The sequence below is a fragment of the Stegostoma tigrinum genome, chromosome 14, assembly GCF_030684315.1.
Source record: "Stegostoma tigrinum isolate sSteTig4 chromosome 14, sSteTig4.hap1, whole genome shotgun sequence".
Classification (NCBI taxonomy): Eukaryota; Metazoa; Chordata; class Chondrichthyes; order Orectolobiformes; family Stegostomatidae; genus Stegostoma; species Stegostoma tigrinum.
Window position 1 is genome coordinate 5,250,215 of NC_081367.1, and position 23,373 is coordinate 5,273,587.

A 23,373-nucleotide genomic window follows, 5' to 3' on the forward strand; every position below is an offset into this window, starting at 1 on the left:
TTGATACAAGATAACAAAGTGTGGAGCTGGATGAACACAGCAGGCCAAGCAACATCTTAGGAGCATCTGTGAGGGCGTGTCCGGGGGCGGGGACTGGGGGGGTCAAGGAGGCGACGGGTCAGGAGGCGGGGCTTGGGCAGTGATGGCGGCCGGTGCGGCAGCCGCAGGTAAACGCGGGGCCGAGAGGGCAGCGGGGCCGCAGGAGGTAAACGCGGGGCCGGGACGGCTACACAGCACAGCAGCAGAGCCTTCAATTTCAGATGATTATCCTTTTTCTGTGGTTTTGCCTCCACACTGAGACCGAAAAAACGATCCCAGACATCACCGTCACTGAGACTAAGCCTCAGCACGTAGTTCCCAAACTAAGCTAGTCCCACCTGCGTGCTCCTGGCCCATTTCCCTCCAAACCTTTCCTGTTCATGTACTTATCCAAACGCCTTTTATATGTTGTAACTGTACCCGCATCCACTGACAGTTCATTCCACACAAGAATCACTTTCGTTGTGAAAGAAAACCTAACCCTTGTCCTTTTTAAATCTTTCTCCTGTCACCTTAACCTATGCCTCCCCACCTAGTTTTGAACTTGCCCACCTTAGGGAAAAGACCCTTGTCATTCATCTTATCAATGCCTCTTGTGATCTTATCAACCTCGATAAAGTCACCCCTCAATCTCCTATACTCCAGTGAAGTTCCAGCCTCTCCAGTCTATTTTTATATTTAAAGTTCCTGGCAACTTCATGGTAAATCTTTTCTGAACCCTCTGCAGGTGACCAGAACTGCACACAGTACTCCAAAAGTGGCCTCACCAACATCCTGCACAACCTGAACATGACGTCCCAACTCCTATGCTCAGAGGTCTGAGCAATGAAGGCATGTATAATAAATGCCTACTTAACCACCCTGTCTACCTGTGATGCAAATTTCAAAAGAATATGGACTTGAACCCCTAGGTCTCTCTGCTCTACAACAGTACCCGGTGCCCTAATATTAATTATGTAAATCCTGTCCTTGTTTTGTATTACAAAAAGTACCTCACATTTATCCAAATTAAACTCCATCTGCCCTTCCTCAGCCCATTGACCTAATTGATCAAGATCTCTTTGTAATCTTAGATAACCTTCTTCACTGTTCACTATACCACCAATTCTGGTACAAAACAGAAATTGCTGGAAAAGTCAGCAGGTCTGACAGCATCTGTGGAGAGAAATCAGTTAATGTTTCGAATCCAGTGATCTTTCTTCAGAACTGCAGAGTCCTCGGAAGGGTCATTGGACCTGAAACGTTAACTCTGATTTCTTTCCACCAGTGCTGCCGTACCTACTGAACTTTCCTACCCATTTATGTTTTGGTTTCTGGTTTCCAGCATCTGCAATTATTTTGGTTTGTCAATGTTGGTGCCATCCACAAACTTGCTAACCATGCCTCCTATGTTCTCGTCCAATCATTTATATAAATGGATGTGAGTTTGCTTGCTAAGTTGGAAGGTTAGTTTTCAGACGTTTCGTCACCATTCTAGGTAACATCATCAGTGAGCCTCCGAAGCCCTCAAAACTCGCTATTTATATAAATGGCAAACAAAAGTGGAACTTGTACCAACTCCTTAGGAACACTGCTGGTCACAGGCCTCCAGTCCAGTGGTCAACACAGGCTGGGAAGGGGGAAGGTAGATGGATGGCAGCAGGTAACCACAGCCGGTGCCATCTGATATGCAGTCCCTGGCTCAACCCTGCTTGGGATCTGGTTAACAAACTGTGTGAGCGGGGGCATATATTTAGGATATTTTGGTGTTAGGATGAGGGTGTTTGGAGCTGAGGTAGTATGTGGCAAGGGAGAACCCAGGAGAGGGCAAAGTTTACCCAGGTTAACAATAATCAATTTGTGCCACAGTCAGGTAATAAAACTTCAATCCATAATTGGGCATTTCTAACTTTTTATTTGGAAAGATCTGAATGCTAATCGTCTGAGCAGTGTGTGTGTCTGACTTGTATTAGGGATGTAGTGGCATAGCGTAGTGTCACTAAGCTTGTAAGCCAAGGGCCCAAGGCAGCTGGTGGATTCAAATTCAATTTGTATAATCTGCAATTTTATTTTTATTTTAAAAGTTAACCTCAGTAATAGTAACCTTGAAACCATTGCGGATTGTCATAAAAACCCATTGGGTTTACTAATATCCTTTAGCGAAGAAAACCTAGAGTTCTTAGCTCACGTGGCCAATACATGACTTTTAAATCCACAACCAGCTTGTCTACCCTCTGAAATGGCCCAGCCAGCGACTCTGTTTAAGGGCAGTTAGAGATGGAAGACAAAGGCCAGCTGTGCTTTCGTGCAATGAATAAATCGAAAAAAAATGTTCTTTTCATTTCAATTTTGAAAAAAATCTTGGTTACACGTTTAGTAGTATTCTGCCTGAAAGGGCAGTTGATATTCAGTGTGACATTGAGTTTCTTCTGAACTAAATCGGTGCAGTTTAAAGTGCTGTGGATATCAAAAGTAATTTGCATTTGACTGCAAATATGAACAGAGGGTTAGCTTGTGACTTCCTTGGTGCTTAAAATTTGTGTACATGAGGTTAGGAGTTGGAAAAGTATTCCTTTAGTTCTCTACAATCTTCCTGCTTTGTCAGATCAGCAAATTTGAAATGGATGATTGCTCAGGGTAGCAGTTCTTACTAGAATTCAAGGAGCTGTCTGACCTGTTTATCGCTAGGAATACAAGCTATGATTCTGGGTGAGATGCAACAATCGACATTTGTGCTCTGGCAATCTGTATACTGTTTGTTTTAATGCAAAAATCCATGAATTTTTCTCAGTTATTCCAGAATAATTCTGCAGGTTGGCTGGTCAGAGAAACCCTCTTCCTTAATTTATGCATATTTTGTTGATCACTTGCAGAAAAACAATTGCTGATATTTACTGTGCGTGAGCATGTTCACAGAAATCACCTGTACCTAGAATCGTCCTCAAAACTGCAGTGCTACTTTAGAGGTATTGAATTTTTAGCAGAGGCTCAAGGTTGAACAACTTCCTGACCCTTTGCCCATCTTTGATAATGATGGATCTCCCTGACTCCCCACAGGTCTTTCTGCCTTTGAGTTTTTTTTTCTTGAACAGTTGGTCCCTATCCCCTTTGATCCCCCTTTCTTTTCCCATTCATTCTCTTAAACTGTCTTCAGTGTGCAGCACACACATAAAAATCGGTTACGACCAGGTGAAGGGGAATAAGTCTGCTCATTTGTAACGTCTTTTAGTTGCAACACTACTTTTAATTTTAGTGCACATATTTCAATTAAAATTAATTATTTGAATGTTTGTCAGGGTAATGCAAAAAGTTTATTTTCTTTTGTGGGAGAGCTCTAGGACCAAACACACTAATCGCAATGCTGTGGCTCACATTTAAGACTGAGACAAGGAGGAATTTCTCTTTCCAGAGTGCAATGAACCCTGGAATTCTTTACTGCTAAAGGATATCAAGGTTAAGTTATTAACTATGGCTTTTTAATCACTGGGAGAATGGAGGGATTCAGGATAAAGGCAGTGAAGAATTATCAAATCAGCTATCATCTCACTGAATGGCACTAATGGGTTGAATGGCCTATGTCTGCTCCTATGTCTTCTGGCAGAACATTAAGCATGCAATTGTGGTGAAAAGGAAAGAGGAATAAAAATGCTGCATCAAATGCACGTATGGAAGGATACTATGCACTGGAAAGGAACTGAATTGCTGATGGTGAGCCGTGGCATGATCTTCTGACCCAGTCTTGAGAAAGTTCAAAAATGTGTAAGGAGAGAGTTCCCAATCTGTGATCCTTGTCAGATAATGAGGCAACAGTGACTTTCCTAACTGATTTTAAAAATGGCAATCTTGGAGCCCAGATGAATTGCTAACATCTGCAAGGTCCTCTCTCCTATTTTTTTCTATCGTTTGGAGTGACCAAATGGATTCCTGTGAAAGGTCTCATTTACTATTGCTTGTGAAAAGAGGAATTTACTTGTCTTAGAATTCCTGCCTTTTAGTAGCATGAATACATACAATCTAAAAGTTTTATGGACACAATCTTTTTGTAGGGAAGGAAAATCTTTTTAGGTTAAAGCAGTGTTTTCTGTTGAGACTAAAACCCACTTTGTTGACTATCATAAAGTTTTTGGTTGTGCATGGAATTGGCAGTCACGTATAGCAAATGCCTGTATAAGCAGAAATGGATTTTCATTTATGCTGCTATGTATTGAGTTATAAAGTGAATTATAGAAAAAATGCTTCTGTTGAATTTACAATGTAGATTTAATATATCAAATTTTAGTTGAGGTTGCTGAAGTATTTGGCCGCTTCAAGCATTGTGTAACAATAATTGCACAGGGTGTCTGAAACTTCAACTCTGCCAGTATTCACTCTAGCACTATGTGAAGTCTGAGGCATTAAAATATGACTGCACCAGAAAAAAAAAGGGCTGCATTAGGTGAAAGAAAGCAATGAGAATGAGGCAGGTGAATGTTGACACAGATTAGCTGAGCTAAATTATCTGTTTCCATACTGAGTAAAGTCTTGTATCAGTGCTCAGTGGTGCCCAGAGCCTAATTTGTCATTCCTGCTGCAAGTATGGAGAAGCACAGTAGGGGGCAGTAGATAGATACCCAAAAGGTAGCAGCTTGTTATCAATGGACAAGTTTGAATAAGTTACTTAGCCAATTAGCAGTATATTGCATGCTTAAGACAGTACTTTGAGGTTTGGTTATTTAATCAACAAGACTTTCACTGAGAGAGCATTCCAAAAGTAATTTGTTTATGTCTAATATTCTTGTCTGAATTTGTTTTAAGCTATGATGCCTTTACTATTGTCTCACCCAGATTGTATATCATGCAGTAAGACATCCTTACGCCTTTGCTCAATCCTATTGTACTGAATGCTATTTGTCTTTTTAATTGTTTGCTGTATCCAAGTGTTATCTTTATGATCCTCTTCACTTCTGGGGCTTCCAGGTTGATAAAAATGATGCATGACGTTGGCAGCCTGGTCAAGGAGTGAGCTATGGACTTTGAGGGTTGGGGCTGGTTAGAATTCTACACTTATGGCTTGGAACTGCAATTGTTCACGGTTTGATTTGATTTATTGCAGTCACGTACCCAAGTACAGTGAAAAGCTTTGCTTTGCGAGCAGATGCTTCAAGGGGTGGTGTGGACTTGTTGGTCTGAAGGGCCTGTTTCCACACTGTAGGGAATCTAAGTACGGACAGATCATAGCAAACAAGGACATATAAATCATAGGGAGCTTAGAGTGAGCTGTATAAGATTTTGGATGCTCTGGAGCTGCACAAAGCAGGGACAACATGAGCAAGATCAACATTATCCAAAGTTAGAGAGTACATTCATTAAGCTAATAACAACAGGGAAGAAGTGGTTCTCAAACCTGTTGGTGGATGTGTTCAAACTTCTGTACTTTCTGCTTAATGGAAGAGATTGGAAGAAAGTAATTCCAGAGTGGGAGGGCTCTTTGATGTTGGCAGCCTTTCCATTGGCAGTGGGGATGTAAATGGAGCCCATGGCTGGGGCATTGGCTTCCATGATGGTCTGGGCTCTGTATGCAACTTTCTGTAGTTTCTTGCGGTCCTGGGCAGAGCACTTGCTGAGCCAGGCTGTTATTGTACCCGGATAGAATGCTTTCAATGATGCACTGTTGCTGAGAGTCCTTGTGGTGTGATCAGAGAATTGCCTTGGACCACACTGCTGTCTAAATTCCATCCCACACACCCTTTAATGTGGCTTCCCTCATTTTTTTTTTGTTTAAAATAGCTCTGCATTGTTGAAGTTGTCGTTCATATGAGATGGTCAGTGGAAATGCTGCCCTTTCAGGTGGATATCAAAGGATTTGTCCCTCAATCAACATCACTAATGCAAAAAATTACCTGGTCACTTATTTCATAAGCTGCTAGTGGAATCTTTGTTATAAATTCCTTCACAATGTAGTTAGCACAGTCTAGCCAGCCATTAATGTCCTTGAGAAGATGGACTGTTGCAGTTTGACAAGGTAACACACCAACATGCAGTATAGTTTAACCAACAATGCTGTAAGGAAGGAGGGAAGATTGCTGTACTTCCTACGTTACTATAATGTTTGCACTTGCAATGCTTATTTCGTTCCATAGCACTTTGGGATTTCATAAGGTGGTAGAAGATGCTGTAGAAATTAGAATTCTTTCTTTCACTTTTTTTATTTTTACCATGTTCCCGGTCCCCACCCACCTCCACAATAGTTCTTCCTCTGAATCCAGCAGTTGAACCTCTGTCTTGGATGCTGGGAAGCTGGATATCTGAGATGCCAGGAGAAGGCTCCTATCCAACCATTAAACCTTTCAAGTATGTGGAGGAAGTCCAGATCACGCATGTTGGTCAACCCATGCTGAATATCTCGTAAGTTGGATTCTCATTTTCTTGCAGTTAGAATTTGATTTTTTTTTTCTTTTGCAAAATAGTAGTACTTTTTCACCTTTGTCCAGTGACATGAGAAATGATTTGCCCAGATTGATGAAGGAAGATTGGAGATGGAGTTAGAATCTTCTTCATTGCTAAAATTGGATAGCTGAAGTAAATAGGTAGTGTTGTTGATGCCATGCAGATATGTGTGGAAGATGTGGGCAAGTGGCCATAGGTCAGCAATTGGCAGAATTATTTCTGGGGGTGTGCGACAATTTGACCTATTCTGTTCTCTGCCTGGTGTTATTTGATCCATAGGCACAGTGATTTCAAGATGTCAGAGTGAGGAATATTTGACATGAAGGAGTCTGTCTCACTCCGTATTCAACTGCATGGTTCCGTTTGATTCTCCCTACGTATCTGGTGTGCCCAATCAGTTTAAAACTGAAGCAAAACTGCCTCTTATTATTTTGAAGTAGCAAGGTTCAGTAACCCTCAAGGGACTACTTGCGCAGAGAGTGATTAAAATGTGGAACTGTGTACCTAAAGGAATGTTTGAGCCCATTCAACATAGATGTGTTTGGGGAAACTAGATAAGGATATGAGGGAGAAAGGAGTAAGAGAATTTGATAATAGACTGTGTTGAATTAAGATAGCCTACATCTGTGAACAAATTCCATCTGATATTAAAGTATCATATAAATATCTTGTGTCGTTGAGGTTTAGGAATGTTATGACAATGATTGAGCCAGTTTATTACTTCACTGAAGGTGTGTGAATATTTGTTCCAATGTTTCACAACATAACACTACAACCCCCAAACTGAATGATTAATTATGGGGAGGTAGTGCCTACCAGCTGAAATCTCTTCTTGTGTGCGTAGTTGAGGGAAGTCATATGTGTGGTTGTACTGTCTACTCACCCTCTTAGCTGGGCAGCACGCACTACCTAAGCAAACTGTGTGAAAAGAAGGTCTCATATCGCCTCAGACCTTCCACTCTGCAGATCATTGGAGACCAGATGTTTCGTTGAGGATTGTCGGGATCTTGCAGATGATCAGGTATGTTGACTGCATACAAATTATGTGTGAAGTTTGACCATCCAGTGGACAGCTCTCCTGCTTCCTGGAATTCTCCAGGAAAATCTCTGGCTCTGAGCTATTGAGGAAAAATCCTCACTTGAATGCAAGATAACTACATATCCAAACTCAATCACTCTCGACCGCCTCCGCGCTCTCCTAATCTAACTGACTAAGTTGTCCAACTGTTATCTGCCCCTTCACCACTTAGCTTGCCCAATTATGCATCCACACGTTGCACCTTTAAATACTTGACAGAAAACAGCAAACATTGCAATAAATAGGGATATTGGCTCCAATGCTGATTCACTTCGCTGTTCGCTCTGTGGATTTATGCACCAAGGGAGTTTGTCAGGGTTCTCTGTGAATTGTTACAGTGCAGAAAGAGGCTATTCTGTCAATTGTGCCTGCACCCTCCTGCATTTTCACTGCTTCATTGTGTTGCCTTTTCCTAGTAACCCTGAACATTGTTTCTGTTCAGAGAATCATGTCGTGTCTCTTGAACCTGCAGCCACCACGGTTCCAGGCAGTGCAATTCAGCTTCTAAATGCACTCTGTGTGAAATTTTTTTTGTCTCTTGTTACTTTTGTTTCTTTTGTAAATCACTACAAGTCTGTGCTATCTCATTCTCAATCCTTTTCTGAGCAGAAAGTTTCTCACTGCCTAATCCGTCCATACCTCTCATGATTTTGGAATTTCTGTCAAATCTCCTTTTAGCCTTCCTTCCAAGGAAAACAATCTCACCTTCTCTATCTTTGTAACTGAACTTTCTCACCCGTTTTTGTAAACGTCTTATGCCATGCCTCCACATCTTTCCTGAAACTAAACTGTACACAGTAGTCCAGTTGAGGCCTAAAATGCTCCCTGTACACCTGTGATCCAGATTATTACATATCAGGAAAAACAAAGGCTTCGATATCAACCCTTAAGAACTCCAAAAAACCTTCATGCAGCCCAAAACCTTTTCATTAACCAATACCATCTAGTTGCTGTCATTCAGCCTATGTTGCAACTGTTCATTGTGACCTGAACTCCAATCTTGCTCAAGTCTCCATATGCCTTTTGGCAGTCCATATTTAGCAGGTCAGCAGCATCATCCTCATCATTCTGCATTGGAAGGTTAACCAAAAATGTTATCTGTCAGATCAGTGTTGGACACAGCAGCTGTGATGTTGCTGGAAAGGTTTGAGCATGCTGTTCTCCTTTTTTTAAAAATTATTGAAGATAATAATTTAGGTTCTGCTCATTCACATTTGGCTAATGATTATTGCATGCTCCAGTGTTATGTCATGAACATGTGATGGCTAGGATGTTTTGTTTTAAATATATGTAAATGGTTTTGTTTGGATAAGGCCATGAAATTCAACCTGCTTGATGCTACCTGGTAACCTCCATTTACCATTAACAATTGACAATCATTCATTTAGTACTTGGACTAACTTAAATTGTGTATTTTACAGATTTAATAGTTTCAATTCTGAAACCAAGAAACCAATGCATAGAGAGTGTGGCTTTATCAGGATCAAACCTGGCACCAACAAGGTGGCATTCGTCAGTGCCCAAAACACAGGTACAGTACCATCTGCAAAAGCTGTCCATGTGTGGTTGGCATAGGGGTCTCAAGTATTTTAGCTGGAACATATATTCAGTTAGCAAGTGCAGGAGAGTTCTATACCTTTTTCTTATTTTTGAATAATTGCTTCTTCATAGCTTGGGGAGCTAGATGTGGAAATATATTGCATAACCTCCAAGTATCTCTAAACTGAACGAGGCCATTGAAATTGTAACAGTTCAAAGCTTATTCTGTACCCACAAGGGCACAGTCCAGAGTTGCTTACTGAAAAGTAATAGATGAATAAGAAAACAGGAATTATGAAGGAGATGAAATATGTGCTTTATGATAGGTGTCTGGTAGCAAAAACTAATTGAGATCCAAGAGGTAAACACAAGGTTGAGAGGGGAGGTTGAGAGAGGTGGTTTAGTGGTAATGCGGAGTGGTAACCTAGAACCCCAGGCTGACGTTCTAGGATTAGGGATTCAAATCCCACTATGGCAGATAGTCAAACACTCAACTATTGTGTCCAGTTTTGATCTCCATATCTGAGGATTGATGTTCTTGCTGTGGTGGGATTGCATTGAAAGTTTGCCACTAATGCCTAGCATGGGGGTACTGATGTTGAGGGAGAAACTGGCCCGGTTAGAACTATATTCACTCGAGTTTAGAGGAATGAGCGGAAATGTCAGAGAAACCTTCAACATTCTAACAATATTAGACAGGGAAAATTGCAGGAAGGATGTTTTCAGTGACTGAGGAGTCTCAACTGGGGGTCACAATTTAGGGATAAGTGGTAGGCCATTTGAGACAAAGATGAGAAATTTCTTCACCCAGAAAGCGGTGAGCCTATGGAATTCTCTGCCACGGGAAATTGTTGAGACCAAAACATTGAAGGCTATCAAGGAAAATAAAAGTCTAGTTTGGAGGACTAAATAGGTCAAAGGACATGGTAAGAAAGCAGAAACACGGTTTTGAGTCAGGACCAGGCTCGAATGGCCTGTTCCTACTCCTGTTTTCTATGTTTCTGTCTGGGTATGCAGAGTTCACATTCTGGGTAAGAAGTAGAGGGCAATGAGAGGTGGAATTTTATTTTGTTTGCATTTAGTGGCAATGACGTGGAATTTTTTTTTTCATTTGTTCATGGAATGTGGGCATCACTAACGAGGCCAGCATTTATTGCCAAGAGGGCAGTTGGGAGTTAGATCCAAAATCACAGCAATGTGGTTAAATGTAGGCCAGACCATGTAAGGATGGCAGAGTTGTTTTTCACTAAATGACATTAGAGAACCAGATGAGTCTTCACGATAATTGACAGTGATTGCATGGTCATTTGACCATTTTTAATTCCAGATTTTTATTCAATTGTCACAATCTGCCATGGTGGGATTTAATCCATGTCCCAGTGCATTAGCCTGGGCCTCTGAATTACTAGTCCAGTGATATTAACACTACAACACTGCGTCCCTAGATCCATGCCTGCAGGGTGGTGGAAGCAGAGACAATCGGTGATTTTCTAAAACAGTTTTGCAGACACTCAAATATATTTGCAGGGATGTGAGGGTAGAACAGGGAAATAGAACTGACTGCATTATTCGAGAGAGTCAGTGTGGCCTAGAGGTGGTAAATGGTTCCTGTACGGGTTACACCGCCCAGAACGTGTGCGAGCAAGATCAGTATCGTTTGAACTTGCTCTTCGTCCTTTTAGGGAAGGATTTATATTAAATGTGCTCACACTCTGCTGTTACATGTGATGGCAAGGGCACGTTATTGCCATTCTCTCAATTTCTTTGTCTTGCCGACAGCTGTCAGAACCTCAGTGGTGAGATCTTAACCCTTTAAGGATCAATAGAGTTGTGAACTTCTATCCTAGTTATTTTGACTTATTTTCCTTGCTAACATTGTGGATTGCTGCACTATATAATTCAAAGGAAGAATTATATTCAGAATGCTTCTTTTTTGCTGGTATCAGTACATTTCTCTATTGCTGTTATGGCGTCATGTCAAGCCCAGACATGATGCATTAAAAAGTCTCTGCTTTGAAAAAGTCTTAATTTAAATAGGTTCAAAGCAATTTTAGTGCTTGTTCACAGACTAGCAGATTTGTTTACAGGGGCTATCAGTGGTGACTATAATGTAACACACAAAGTCTGAGGAGCACTTCTAAAGCTGAGTTTCAGGAGTATCAGGGAGTAATTAGGTGAATGTTTAACTGCTCATTTGTGCTCCAGTGTAGGATGGGGGTTTACTCTGCGTCTAACCTCTGCTGGCAGAGGGTGAGTTGTGTGTGTATCGTAAGATGAGGCCCAGACTTGGCTGAATGTACATTAATGGGTTTTATTGAAGTGAACTATATCCCCAAGCATGGTAAAAGGGGCCATCATTCCAGAGCCTTACTGACGCAAACACCTTTCACACATGCTTAGTAACAATTCTTAAAGGTATAATTAACCTTTTACTGCATCATGTGTTTCATAAAAATATAAACTATTCTCCCCTTTGACTATTTTCAAAGCAAAAAGAACGAATGCACTTTTCTTGCTGCCTGTACCAGACCAAAAGTTGGGTTCTGAAAGTCACTCTTCAGAAGATCAGCCAACATTCAGTTTGTGTGTTACCCTAAGGATGTTAATTCTTGCCGATGATTCAATCCACAGGTGCCTCAACCTGCTGGTACCTCCCTCAAGTACTCATTTCTCATGTTTACCTTAGTCGAAGTTACAACAGGTTAATTAACCTTGGATCATTTTACATCCAAGCATAAGTTTCCCCTCATCATGCCTGTATATTTGAATATATTTTCCCAGGGATCCTTTACATTTCCCATGTCTAAAACCTAGAACACTTCAGACAACTAATGATACTATGGCTATTCATGGTCTGATTACATAGAAATGTGGCGTAGAAACAAACCATTTGGCCCAACCACTTGATGCTAGTTTCATGTTCGAGTTAAATCTCTGCCATTTGCCATTGTAACCATCTATTTCCCTGGTTGAGAGTTCCACGTTTGTACTAGGGGCAAAGATACTATCACAGTTGAGATCAGTTATCTTACGCTAGGGGAAGCTAAACTGCAATCTTCATGGAATGTGTGGCTTTGTCATAGAGTCAGTCGGCATGGAAACAGATCTTTCGGTCCAACTAGTCCATGCCAAACGTAATTCCAAACTAAACAAGACCCATCTGCTTGCTCTTGGCCCGTATCTCTTCAAACCTTTCGTATTCATCTATCCATTCAAATGTCTTTTAAACGTTGTAATTGCACCTGCATCCACCACTTCATCAGCAAGCTCATTCCACATGCGAGCCACCCTCTATGTAAAAGATTTTGCCTTTTATGTCTTTTTAGAATCTCTCTCACCTTAAAATAAAATTTGCCTCCGGACTTGCAATTCCTCAGTTTAGGGAAAACACAACTACCATCAACTCTAGCTATACCTTTAATGATTTTATAAACTTCTATCAGGTCATCTCTCAACCTCCTGCATTCCAGTGGAAAAAGTCCTAGTCTGTTCAGTCTTTCCTTTCAGAATTGATCTTGCTTGTATTGAGAACTGTGCTTGACTCCGTATAGAAAATGTAGAATAAACGATCCAGATGTAAGGAATTGAGCTTTGAGGATAGGTTACAGAACCTTGCATTGCAATCTGGAAACTTGAATAATTGCATGGTAGGTAGTGCATTGTCCCGTTTAAATAAATAACAGCTCTTTTGGGACACTGAAAGCAAAATGGACCTTCTGAAGATCGTGATAGGGAGGGAATAGAGATAGTAAGTTAGGAAGCATGCAGAATTCACTGTCAAACTGGGTCAGGCCAGAAGTCATATGGCACCAGGTTATGGTCCAACAGGCTTATTTGAAATCACAAGCTTTCGGAGCGTTGCTCCTTTATCAGGTGAAGTGAAGCACAGAAGCACATAATTTATAGGCAGAGAGATCAAAAGAGTGTTCAGATGGTGTAAGTGGAGTGTTGACAGGCTGAATAATAAGTCTTTGCAGGTGGTCAAAAGTGTCAGACAGTGTGAGTAAAGTGTCAACAGCTGAATAGCGAGTGAAGGGCTGACCTATAATACAATTAATTGAGGCAGAGAAATGATTATAAAAAATTAAAAATAAGATGCTGGAGACAAACCAAATGGCTAGAATAACATGATAGGTATAGGAGTCGCAAACTTTAAGATTTTGGAATAGATTTATAGCTCGGGTTGTGGCTGTTGCAGTTGGATGGCTCGCTGAGCTGGTTTGTTGATCTTTAGATGTTTTGTTGCTTTGCTGGGTAATGTCATCAGTGCAACCTCCGATGAAACGTCAGTGTGTTTTCCCACCTGGTTTTTAAATTCTGGGGTCTGTTGAGCTGGATTGCCTCACTTCTGGTTTTCCTTTGTGGTGGAATATATATGCGCTTGAATTCAATATGTTTATTAATAGCATGCTTCGTGGAGTACCAGGCTTCTAGGAATTCTCGTGCCTGTCTCTGCCTAGCCTGTCCCAGGATCTTGGTGTTGTCCCAGTCGAAATGGTGGTTCTCCTTATCCATGTGAATTGAGATGAGTGAGTATTGGTTGTGCCTTTTTGTAGTCAGTTGGTGTTTGTATATCCTTGTTAATTTCCTTCCTGTTTGTCTCATGTTGTGCTTCTCACAGTCTCTGCAGGGGATCTTGTAGATGACACGGTCCTGTCCATGGCAGGGAGTGGGTCTTTAGTTCAAGTGAGCAGTTGTCATAGCGTTGATATGGGCTTGAGTGCACTCTGATTCCCAGCGGTCATAGGAGTCTTGTGGCAAGTTCCAATGTGTTCCTGACGTAGGATTGTGTATTGAGTCTGTCGGGGCATGTAGTATCTTCCTGATGTTGTTCGTGTAGGCATCTTCTGACCCAGTTATTTAGATATTCGTTATTGTTGAAAACCTGGAAAAGGTATTCTTCTTCCTCGGTGTAGTTCACTGTTGCTGCAGTGTGTTGTTGCCCGTTTAAATAGTGTTCGTACGCAGCTTCGTTTGTGTGTGCTGGGATGGTTACTGTTGAATTTCAGCACCTGGCCCGTGTGTGTGGCTTTACAGTGTCCTTCATTTGGAGTTTCCCATTTGTCTAGCGCTGTACCGTGACATCCAGGAATGGGAGCTGTTTGTTCTTCTCCCCCTCTCTGGTGAATTTTATTCTGGTGAGGGTGTTGTTTGAGTTTGTGTTCCTCCTTTAGTTTGATCTGTTTAATGATGACAGAGGTGTCGCACGTAGCATATCCATAGTTTTGGTTGGAATAATGGAAAGGCCGTCCTTTCTAGTCTTTACATCACTGCCTCTACAATGAGTCCAGAGATAGGTGATCCCATGGGTGTCCTGGTGATTTGTTCATATGTTTGGCTGTTAAAAGTGAAGTGGGTGGTGAGGCATAGGTCCAGTAGTTTGAGCATGTTGTCTGTGAAGATGGAATAGAATTCACCACAGAGAAAGAGAAGAACAAACAGCTCCCATTCCTGATAACTAAGTGTGGAGCTGGATGAACACAGCAGGCCAAGCAGCATCTTAGGAGCACAAAAGCTGACGTTTCGGGCCTAGACCCTTCATCAGAGGGTCAAGGCCCGAAACGTCAGCTTTTGTGCTCCTAAGATGCTGCTTGGCCTGCTGTGTTCATCCATCTCCACAATTTGTTATCTTGGATTCTCCAGCATCTGCAGTTCCGATTATCTCTGATACTACTCCCATTCCTGGATGTCATGGTAGAGTGCAAGACAAATGGGGAACTCCAAATGAAAGTACATTGAAAAGCCACACACTCAGACCAGGTACTGAACTTCAACAGTAACCATCCCCACGTATACAAACAAAACTGCGTACAAACATTATTTAAATAGGCAACAACACAGGAAGAAGAATACCTTTTTCAGGTTTTCAAATTTAACAAATATCCAAAAAACTGGGTCTAAAGATGCCTACACGAGCAACATCAGGAAGATATTACATGCCCCAACACACTCATCACGTTACCCTACATCAGGAACACATCGGAACTAACCACAAGACATCCTACAACTGCTGGGCGTCAGAGTGGCACACAAGCCCACATCAGCCCTACAACAACTGCTCATCTGAACTAAAGACCCACTCCCCACCATGGACAGGACCAATGTCATCTACAAGATCCCCCACAGCGACTGCAAGAAACACTAGATGGGGAAAACAGTAAGGAAATTAACAAGGGTACACTAACACCAACCGGCTTCAAAAAGACACGACCAATATTCACTCATCTCAATCCACATGAATAAGGAGAACCACCAATTTGACTGGGACAAGCTAAGCAGCGACAGGCACGGGAATTCCTAACAGCCTGGCATTCCATGAAGAAAGCCATTGATAAACACAGAATTCGACCCCATATACGTTCCACTGCGAAGGAAAACCAGAAGTGAGGCAATCCAGCTCAGCAGACCCCAGAGTTTAAAAACCAGGTGGGAAAACACACCGACACTTCATTGGAGGCTGCACTGAGGATGCTCCCCGGCATGGTAATGAAGTGTCTGCAGAACAACAAAAAAGCTTGGCGAGTCAAACAACCTCAACAAATCCTAAACTGTATAAATTAATTAAGGGAGAGAACTTGTAACAAGTTATCAAAATGATGATGTCAAAACAGGACAGTGAGGAAGATTTTACAGATACAGAACAGTACAGTGGGGCCACATGTAGCAAGACATGAACCCAAGATCAGGATTGAGGCTGTCTTCATGGGTATGGAACTTGGCTATCAGTTTCTTCTCGGCGTTGTTGCGCATCTTGGAGGATGCCTACACAAAAATCAGAAGCTAAATGCCCTTGACCACTGAAGTGTTCTCTGACTGGGAGGGAACATTCCTTTTCCGGCGATTGTTGCACAGTGTCCATTCATCTGTTGCCGCAATATCTGCATGGATCAGGGCAGACAGATATGTAAACCATTTACCTGAATTGACAGTAATGAATCGGTGTTGATGAGACAATATTTCAAGATTTTGGATGGAACAATAGATCAGAGTAACAATAGAACTGTTTTAAACACGGCCCAGCTCCTACGATTGGCCAAATCAATAATTACAACATCTAAGATAACAAATTGTGAAGCTGGACGAACACAGCAGGCCAAGCAGTATCCCCCCGCAGTGGTCGAGAATGCCCTTGACCACGTCTCCCGCATTTCCCGCAACACATCCCTCACACCCTGCCCCTGCCACAACCGCCCCAAGAGGATCCCCCTCGTTCTCACATACCACCCCACCAACCTCCGGATACTACGCATCATCCTCCGACACTTCTGCCATCTACAATCCGACCCCACCACCCAAGACATTTTTCCATCCCCACCCTTGTCTGCCTTCCGGAGAGACCACTCTCTCCGTGACTCCCTTGTCCGCTCCACACTCCCCTCCAACCCCACCACACCCGGCACCTTCCCCTGCAACCGCAGGAAATGCTACACTTGCCCCCACACCACCTCCCTCACCCCCATCCCAGGCCCCAAGATGACTTTCCACATTAAGCAGAGGTTCACCTGCACATCTGCCAATGTGGTATACTGTATCCATTGTACCCGGTGTGACTTCCTCTCCGTTGGGGAAACCGAGCGGAGGCTTGGGGACCGCTTTGCAGAACACCTCCGCTGGGTTCGCAATAAACAACTGCACCTCCCAGTCGCGAACCATTTTAACTCCCCCTCCCATTCCTCAGACAACACGTCCATCATGGGCCTCCTGCAGTGCCACATGGATGCCACCCGAAGGTTGCAGGAAGAGCAACTCATATTCCACTTGGGAACCCTGCAGCCCAATGGTATCAATGTGGACTTCACCAGCTTCAAAATCTCCCCTCCCCCCACTGCATCCCAAAACCAGCCCAGTTTGTCTCCCCCCCCCACTACATCACACAACCAGCCCAGCTTATCCCCTCCCCCGCTGTATCCTAAAACCAGCCCAGCCTGTCTCTGCCTCCCTAACCTGTTCTTCCTCTCACCCATCCCTTCCTCCCACCTCAAGCCACACCTCCATTTCCTACCTACTAACCTCATCCCACCTCCTTGACCTGTCCGTCTTCCCTGGACTGACCTATCCCCTCCCTACCTCCTCACCTATACTCTCCTCTCTACCTATCTTGTTTTCTCTCCATCTTCGGTCCGCCTCCCCCTATGTCCCTATTTATTCCAGAACCCTCACCCCATCCCCCTCTCTGATGAAGGGTCGAGGCCCGAAACGTCAGCTTTTGTGCTCCTGAGATGCTGCTTGGCCTGCTGTGTTCATCCAACTCCATACTTTGTTTTCTTGGATTCTCCAGCATCTGCAGTTCCTATTATCTGTAATGATGACTATTTATTACAAAAACCCACCTGGTTCACTAATATCCTTTAGCTGGCCTAGTGCTAATATGACTGCAGAGCCAGGGGAGTGGTTGACTCTTAACTGCCCACTGAAACAAAACAACATGCATCTCCATTCAAATGGAATTGGGGATTGGCAATGTTGGCCTTCTCAGCAAAAGCAAAATTACATTGATAAATTTAGTGAATGGTGAATACAGTGCACAATTGCCTTTAGCTACATTGATTTTATATAACGTGCATTTTAGAAGGATGGTTTCAGTGTTCTCCCTGCCCACTCCCCTCACCACTCTTCTGGATGAGTCTTCTCAGATGTGATGTATTTGCATTTACAAAATGAGGAAAGCCAGGTTTCAATTAGGTGGTTATCTCAGTCACTGCAGCTGCTTTTGTTTGAGGTGGAATTCTAATAATGGTTTTTTAGAACTCAAAGTCATTATTCCTGCTTTGTCCAGTTCAAATATTTGCCTTTGGTGTGATATAATTAGAATGAGTTGATGCAAGCTCTGAATGTTAGTGTATCGTATGAAGATGTTTCTGTATTATATTTATCTATAAACGGATGTTGAGTGTTGTGTAAATCAGAATATCATTGAAATGATAATCAGATAGTGTTTCTTGCTCCAGAAACATGCAGATCAATAGAGTGCATAATTAATAATATCCACCACTTCACCCTGCTGATCAAATTTTCAGTGTTTTGATGCGCAAATACTGTTTTGACGTTTGTATTATTTTTAAACTGATGCTTTTCTTCTCAAGGCATTGTGGAAATTGAAGAAGGGGAAGTAAGAGATCAGGAACTGACACTAGCATCTCAATCTGTAGCTCGAATGTCCTTTGCAAAAGAGCCTCATGTCCAACAGGTAAGAATGGGCTTCAAGCTGCTCCATCCATTCCCTTTCCTGCATCAAAGGTAATATTACAGTGCTGTGTCTCACTGTCATCCTCTCCCAAGTTGATGTTCTTGATCTCTGTCCTCTCAGGCTGGCAGTTGGGTATCAGTGCTGATGATGTACATTATTTTCATTTGTTTATTTTGAGAAGCTTCATGAGCTGTTCACTCCTCAATGGAACTTGCTTTGGAAACTAGACAAGGTTGAAATGCTGAAGTTTTTTTACACTTCAATGTCCAGGTACTGTATTAGGGCACGCAGGAACGGGAATAGGCCATTGAGCTTGTCAAGCCTACTCTGCCATTTCATGTGGTTATGACTGATTGAACACTTGAGTGCCTTTTACCCACACCTATAAGCTGTCTGCCATGTTTTTTTTTAATATGCTTGTGGGACGTTGGCATTGGGATTGGCCAGCATTTATTGATTGCCCCTAGTTGTCCTTGAGAAGGTGGTGGTGAGCTGCTTTCTTAAACCGCTGCAGTCCAACTGTTGTACGTAGACCCACGGAAAGGATAGAAATTCCAGAATTTTAACCCAGTGACACTGAAGGAACGGCAATATGTTTCCAAGTCAGGATAGTTTGTGGCTAAGAGGGGAACTGGCAGGTAATGATATCCCCATCTATCTGCTGCCCTTGTCATGTTTTAGATGGAAGTGTTTGTGGGTTTGGAAGGTGTTTTCTAAGGATCTTTGGTGAATTTCCGCTGTGTGTCTTGTAGATACTACGCACAGCTGTGACTGAGCAGTGGTGGTAGAGGTATTGGGTATTTCTGGATGTGGCCCTAATCAAATGGGCTTCTTTGTCCTGGATGGCGTTAAGCTTCTTAAATGTTGTTGAAGGTGCACTCATCCAGGAGAGTAGGTTTTTATCACACTCTTGACTTGTGCCTTGTAGATGCTGGACAGGCTTTGGGTAGTCAAGCAGATGACTTGATCACTGTAGAATTCCTATCCTCTGTACTGCTGTTGTAGCCACTGTATATTTACGTGACAAGTCCAATTGAGTTTCTGGTCAACGGTAACCCTCAAGATGTTGTTAGTGGGAGAATTCAGTGATGATAACAACATTAAATTCATGGCTTGGATTGTCTCCTATTGGAGATAGTCATTGCCTGACATTTGTGTGGTGTGAATGTTACTTGCCACTTGTCAGCCTAATATTGGATATTGTCCACATTTGAAAATGGACTGTTAGAGTATCTGAGGAATCATGAATGGTGCTGAACATTGTGCAATCATCAGCGATATCCCTTCTGAGCTTATGGAGGGAAGGTCATTGATGAAGCAGTTGAAGATTGTTGGGCCCAAGACATTACATTGAGGACCTCCTGCAAAGATGCCTTGGAGCTGAGACATCTGGCTTCCTTTTTGTCAAGTATGACTCCAAGCACAGAGATTGCTCCCTGATTTCTATAGAATCTAGTTTTGCCAGGGCTCCCCAGTGGCATACGCAATCAAATGTGGCCTTGATGTCAAGGGCTGTCACTTTCACCTCACCTCTGGAATTCAGCGCCTTTGTCCATGTTTGAACCATGTCAGAAGTCGCATGACACCAGCTTATAGTCCAACAGGTTTATTTGAAATCTCACAAGCTTTTGGAATGCAGTTGCTTCGTCAGGTCCGAAAGCTTGTGTGATTTCAGATAAACCTATTGGACTGTGACCAAGTGACGTGTGACTTCTGACTTTGTCCACCCCAGTCCAACGTCAGCACATCCGCATCATGTTTGAACAAAAGTTATAATGAGGTCAGAAGCTGAGTTGCTTCAGTGGAACCCCAACTGATGTCACTGAGCAGCTTGTTACTGAATAGGTCCTGCTTGACCGTACTGTTCATAACTTCGTCTGTCACTTTCCTGGTGTTGAGATTAGACTGATCGGGTGGTAATTGGCTCAGTTGTTTTTTGTTCTGCTTTTTGTGTACAGGACATGGCTGGGCAATTTTCCACATTGTCGACTGAATCCTATATTGTAACTGTATTAGAACAGTTCAGCTAGGGGAACAGCAAGTTCTGGAGCACAAGTTTTCAGTACTTTTGCCAGAATGCTGTCAGGTCCCATAGTCTTTGCAGTATCCAATGTCTCTAACCATTTCTTTGATATCACGTGGAGTGAATGGAATTGGCTAAAGACACACCAGTGGGGGAGGCCGAGATGGATCATCATTTCAACACTTCTGGCTGAAGATTCACATCAAAGCTATTGCATTTTCTGATATGTTGGGGTGTTCCATCATTGAACATGGAGATATTTGTGGAGATGCTTGCTGCAATGAATTGTCTAATTGTCCACTATCGTTCACAATTCGATGTGGTAGGATTGGAAAGCTTAGATCTTATCAGTTGGTTGTGGAATTGCATAGCTCTGTCTACCACCTGCTTATGCTGTTTGCTGTGCACATTGCACTGTTTGGTAGCTTCACCAGGTTGACACCTTATTTTCAGGTATGCTAGGTGCTGCCCTCTTGCCGTCTCCATTGAACCAAGTTTGACCCCTTGGCTTGATAGTAATGGTTAAGTGGGGGATATACCAGGCCATGTGGTTACACTTTGTTCTGGAGAGCAATTCGGCTGCTGTTGATGACCCTAATGGAGGCTCGGTCTTAAGTTGCTAGATCTGTTTGAAGTCTGTTCCATTTAGAACAGTGATAGCGCTACACAACACAATTAAGGGTATTCTCCGTGTGAAGGCAAAATGTCGCCTTTACACAGACTGTATAGCGGTCACTCTTACTAATACTGTCATAGACGCATGCAGCTCGACGATTGGTCAGGATAAGGTCAAATATGCTTTTCCTTCTTGGTTCCCTCACCGCCTGCCAGAGACCATACTTAGCAGCCAAGCCCTTTAGAACTCAACCAGCTTGGTCAGTAGTGCTACTACTGAGCCACTCTTGTTGAAATCCCCCCACCCAGAATACATTTATGTCCTTGCCATTCCTCCAAATGTTGCTGAATATGGAAGAGCAACGATTTATCAGCTGAGGGGGGGAGCAGTATGTGGTAATCAGCAGGAGGTTTCCTTGCCCATGTTTCACCTAGAGCCACAAGATTTCGTGGGTCCGGAGTCAATGTTGAGGACTCCCAGGGCAACCACGCATGTACACGCGCACCCTGTATGCCACCGCTGCTGGGGACAGGACATATCCAGGGATGGTGATGGTGGTGTCTGTAACATTGTCTGTGAGGTATGATTCCATGAGTATGACTCTGTCAGGCTGTTGCCGGACTGGTCTGTGAGACAGCTCTCCCAGTTATGGCACTGTTCCCTCAATCTTAGTGAGGAAGACTTAAGGTCAACGGGACTGTTTCTGACATTGGCATTGTTCCTGGTGCCTCAGTCAATGCCAGGTTGTCCGTCTGGTTTCATTTCTTCATTGATAATCAATATCAAAATATTATCAGGCTTTAATTTAAGTATTCTCAAAGACTGAATGTTGACAGTTCCCTATTGTAGAGAATTCCAAAGATTCTTCATTTTCTGGGTAAAAAAATTTCTCTTCACCTCAATCCTCAATGGCAATCCTCATATTTTTAAGGCCTCTCAGTTCTAGACCCTCCAACCAGGGGAGATATCTTAGCTGCATCAACTCTATGTAATCCCGTTTCAGTTTTTTTTTTGATTTCAATAATATCTTTTCCTTGAATCTCCATAGAAATTGGCCCAATTTGCTCAATCTCACTTCACAGGACAGTCACACCATCTAGGAACATCTAGTGAGCCTATGCTGCACATTATGTATGCCAGTAATATCTTTTCAATGTTAGCAAATCATTTGAAATATGTACCTTCTTGTTCTCCATTCTTTTGAGAGGGAACAGTTTCTTCCTGTCTACTCAATATTCTCATGATTTTGAAAATTTCTCTCAGATGTCCTCCTCTTACCATTCTTCTCTCCAAAAAGTATAGTTCCAATCTTTTAAGACTGTTCACATTAGTGGGGTTTCCCTTCCCTTGAACCATTTTTATAAATCCCTTCTTTACATTCTCCACTATGTTCGCATCCTTCATGCTGAGTGGTAGCCTGAACTGTGCACACTACTCCAGCTGAGTGCTCCAAGCACCATGTAGCTTCTGCCTAAGCTATTAGCAGTTGTACATCCAAGATACTGTACACTCTATTAACTGCTCTCTTCATCTGCCCCGCCACCTTCAGTGATCTATGCTCTGCTGCTCCATTCCTTTAAGTATTATACCCCCAATTGTATGTTGCTTGTCAATGTTTTTCCTGCCAAAATGCATCACATCTTACGCTCCACATGGAAATGCAGCTGCCATCTATCTGCCCACTCCACCAACTTGGTTATGTCCCTCTGAAGTTCTGCACTGTCCTCACGGTTTACAGTGCTTCTGCAAACGTTGAACTTGTCCCTTGCATTCCAGGATCTGGATCATCATTGTATATCAGGAATAGCAAGGATCCCATTTCCAAACCTTAGAGATCTCCATTACAAGTCTCATTCATTCACTACTACTCTGTTTCCTATTATTCAGTCAATTTTGTATGTATACTGCTGTTTATTATTTGAGTTTTGATTTTTCTCAAGTCTGTTGTATGATCTATACAAATAACTTTTGGAGACCTATGTGCACCACATCAGCAATATTGCCATCGTTTAACTGTTTCTGCTATCTCTTCAAACAAACTCCAAGTTGGTTAAACTCTGTTGTTTTAGAAATTCATGTTCGCTCTCGCCAAACAGCCACATTTATCCAAGCACCTATTAATTCAATGCTGAATAATTGTTTTTAGAAGCTTCCCCACCACACAGGTTAAACTGAGTGATCTTTAATTGCTGGTGAAAACACTTCTGTTTTTTTTCTTTTCTTTTCCTGTATTTTTAATTTGGTCTGAAATGAGGGGAAGAAAAAGTCTTTTAAGACCAAAGATTGTCATGTGTTTTGAAAACCAGTAACCTGCCACTCATTGTAAGCACAGATTTTGTAGCTGCTTGTTTGAATAGTATTTAGAATGTGGTTGTAGATGAACTAGAGCAGAGGGTTTGTGTACAGATGGAGTTTTGGTTGGTACATATACCTGATTGCTTTATGGATTAATGACTAGTTATCAAAGCATGCTACTTGTCAACAAC

At 42.5% G+C, this 23,373-nt stretch overlaps 1 protein-coding gene across 5 annotated transcripts in view; it reads left to right on the forward strand.

Moving 5' to 3' along the window:
* thap4 (THAP domain containing 4) overlaps positions 1-23,373 on the forward strand; it is a 60,991-nt gene that overhangs the window by 12,272 nt on the left and 25,346 nt on the right. Inside the window, exons 1-5 of one of the 5 annotated variants that reach the window (XM_059650950.1) lie at positions 105-167; positions 767-870; positions 6,246-6,402; positions 8,944-9,053; positions 18,145-18,248. In XM_059650950.1, coding sequence (XP_059506933.1) covers positions 846-870; positions 6,246-6,402; positions 8,944-9,053; positions 18,145-18,248 — 396 coding nt within the window. In that variant the 5' untranslated portion in view covers positions 105-167; positions 767-845. Of the gene's footprint in view, positions 1-104; positions 168-253; positions 871-2,891; positions 2,985-6,245; positions 6,403-8,943; positions 9,054-18,144; positions 18,249-23,373 lie in introns of those variants that run through there. The other 4 variants (XM_048542031.2, XM_048542032.2, XM_048542033.2 and 1 more) reach the window with 4 other exon arrangements.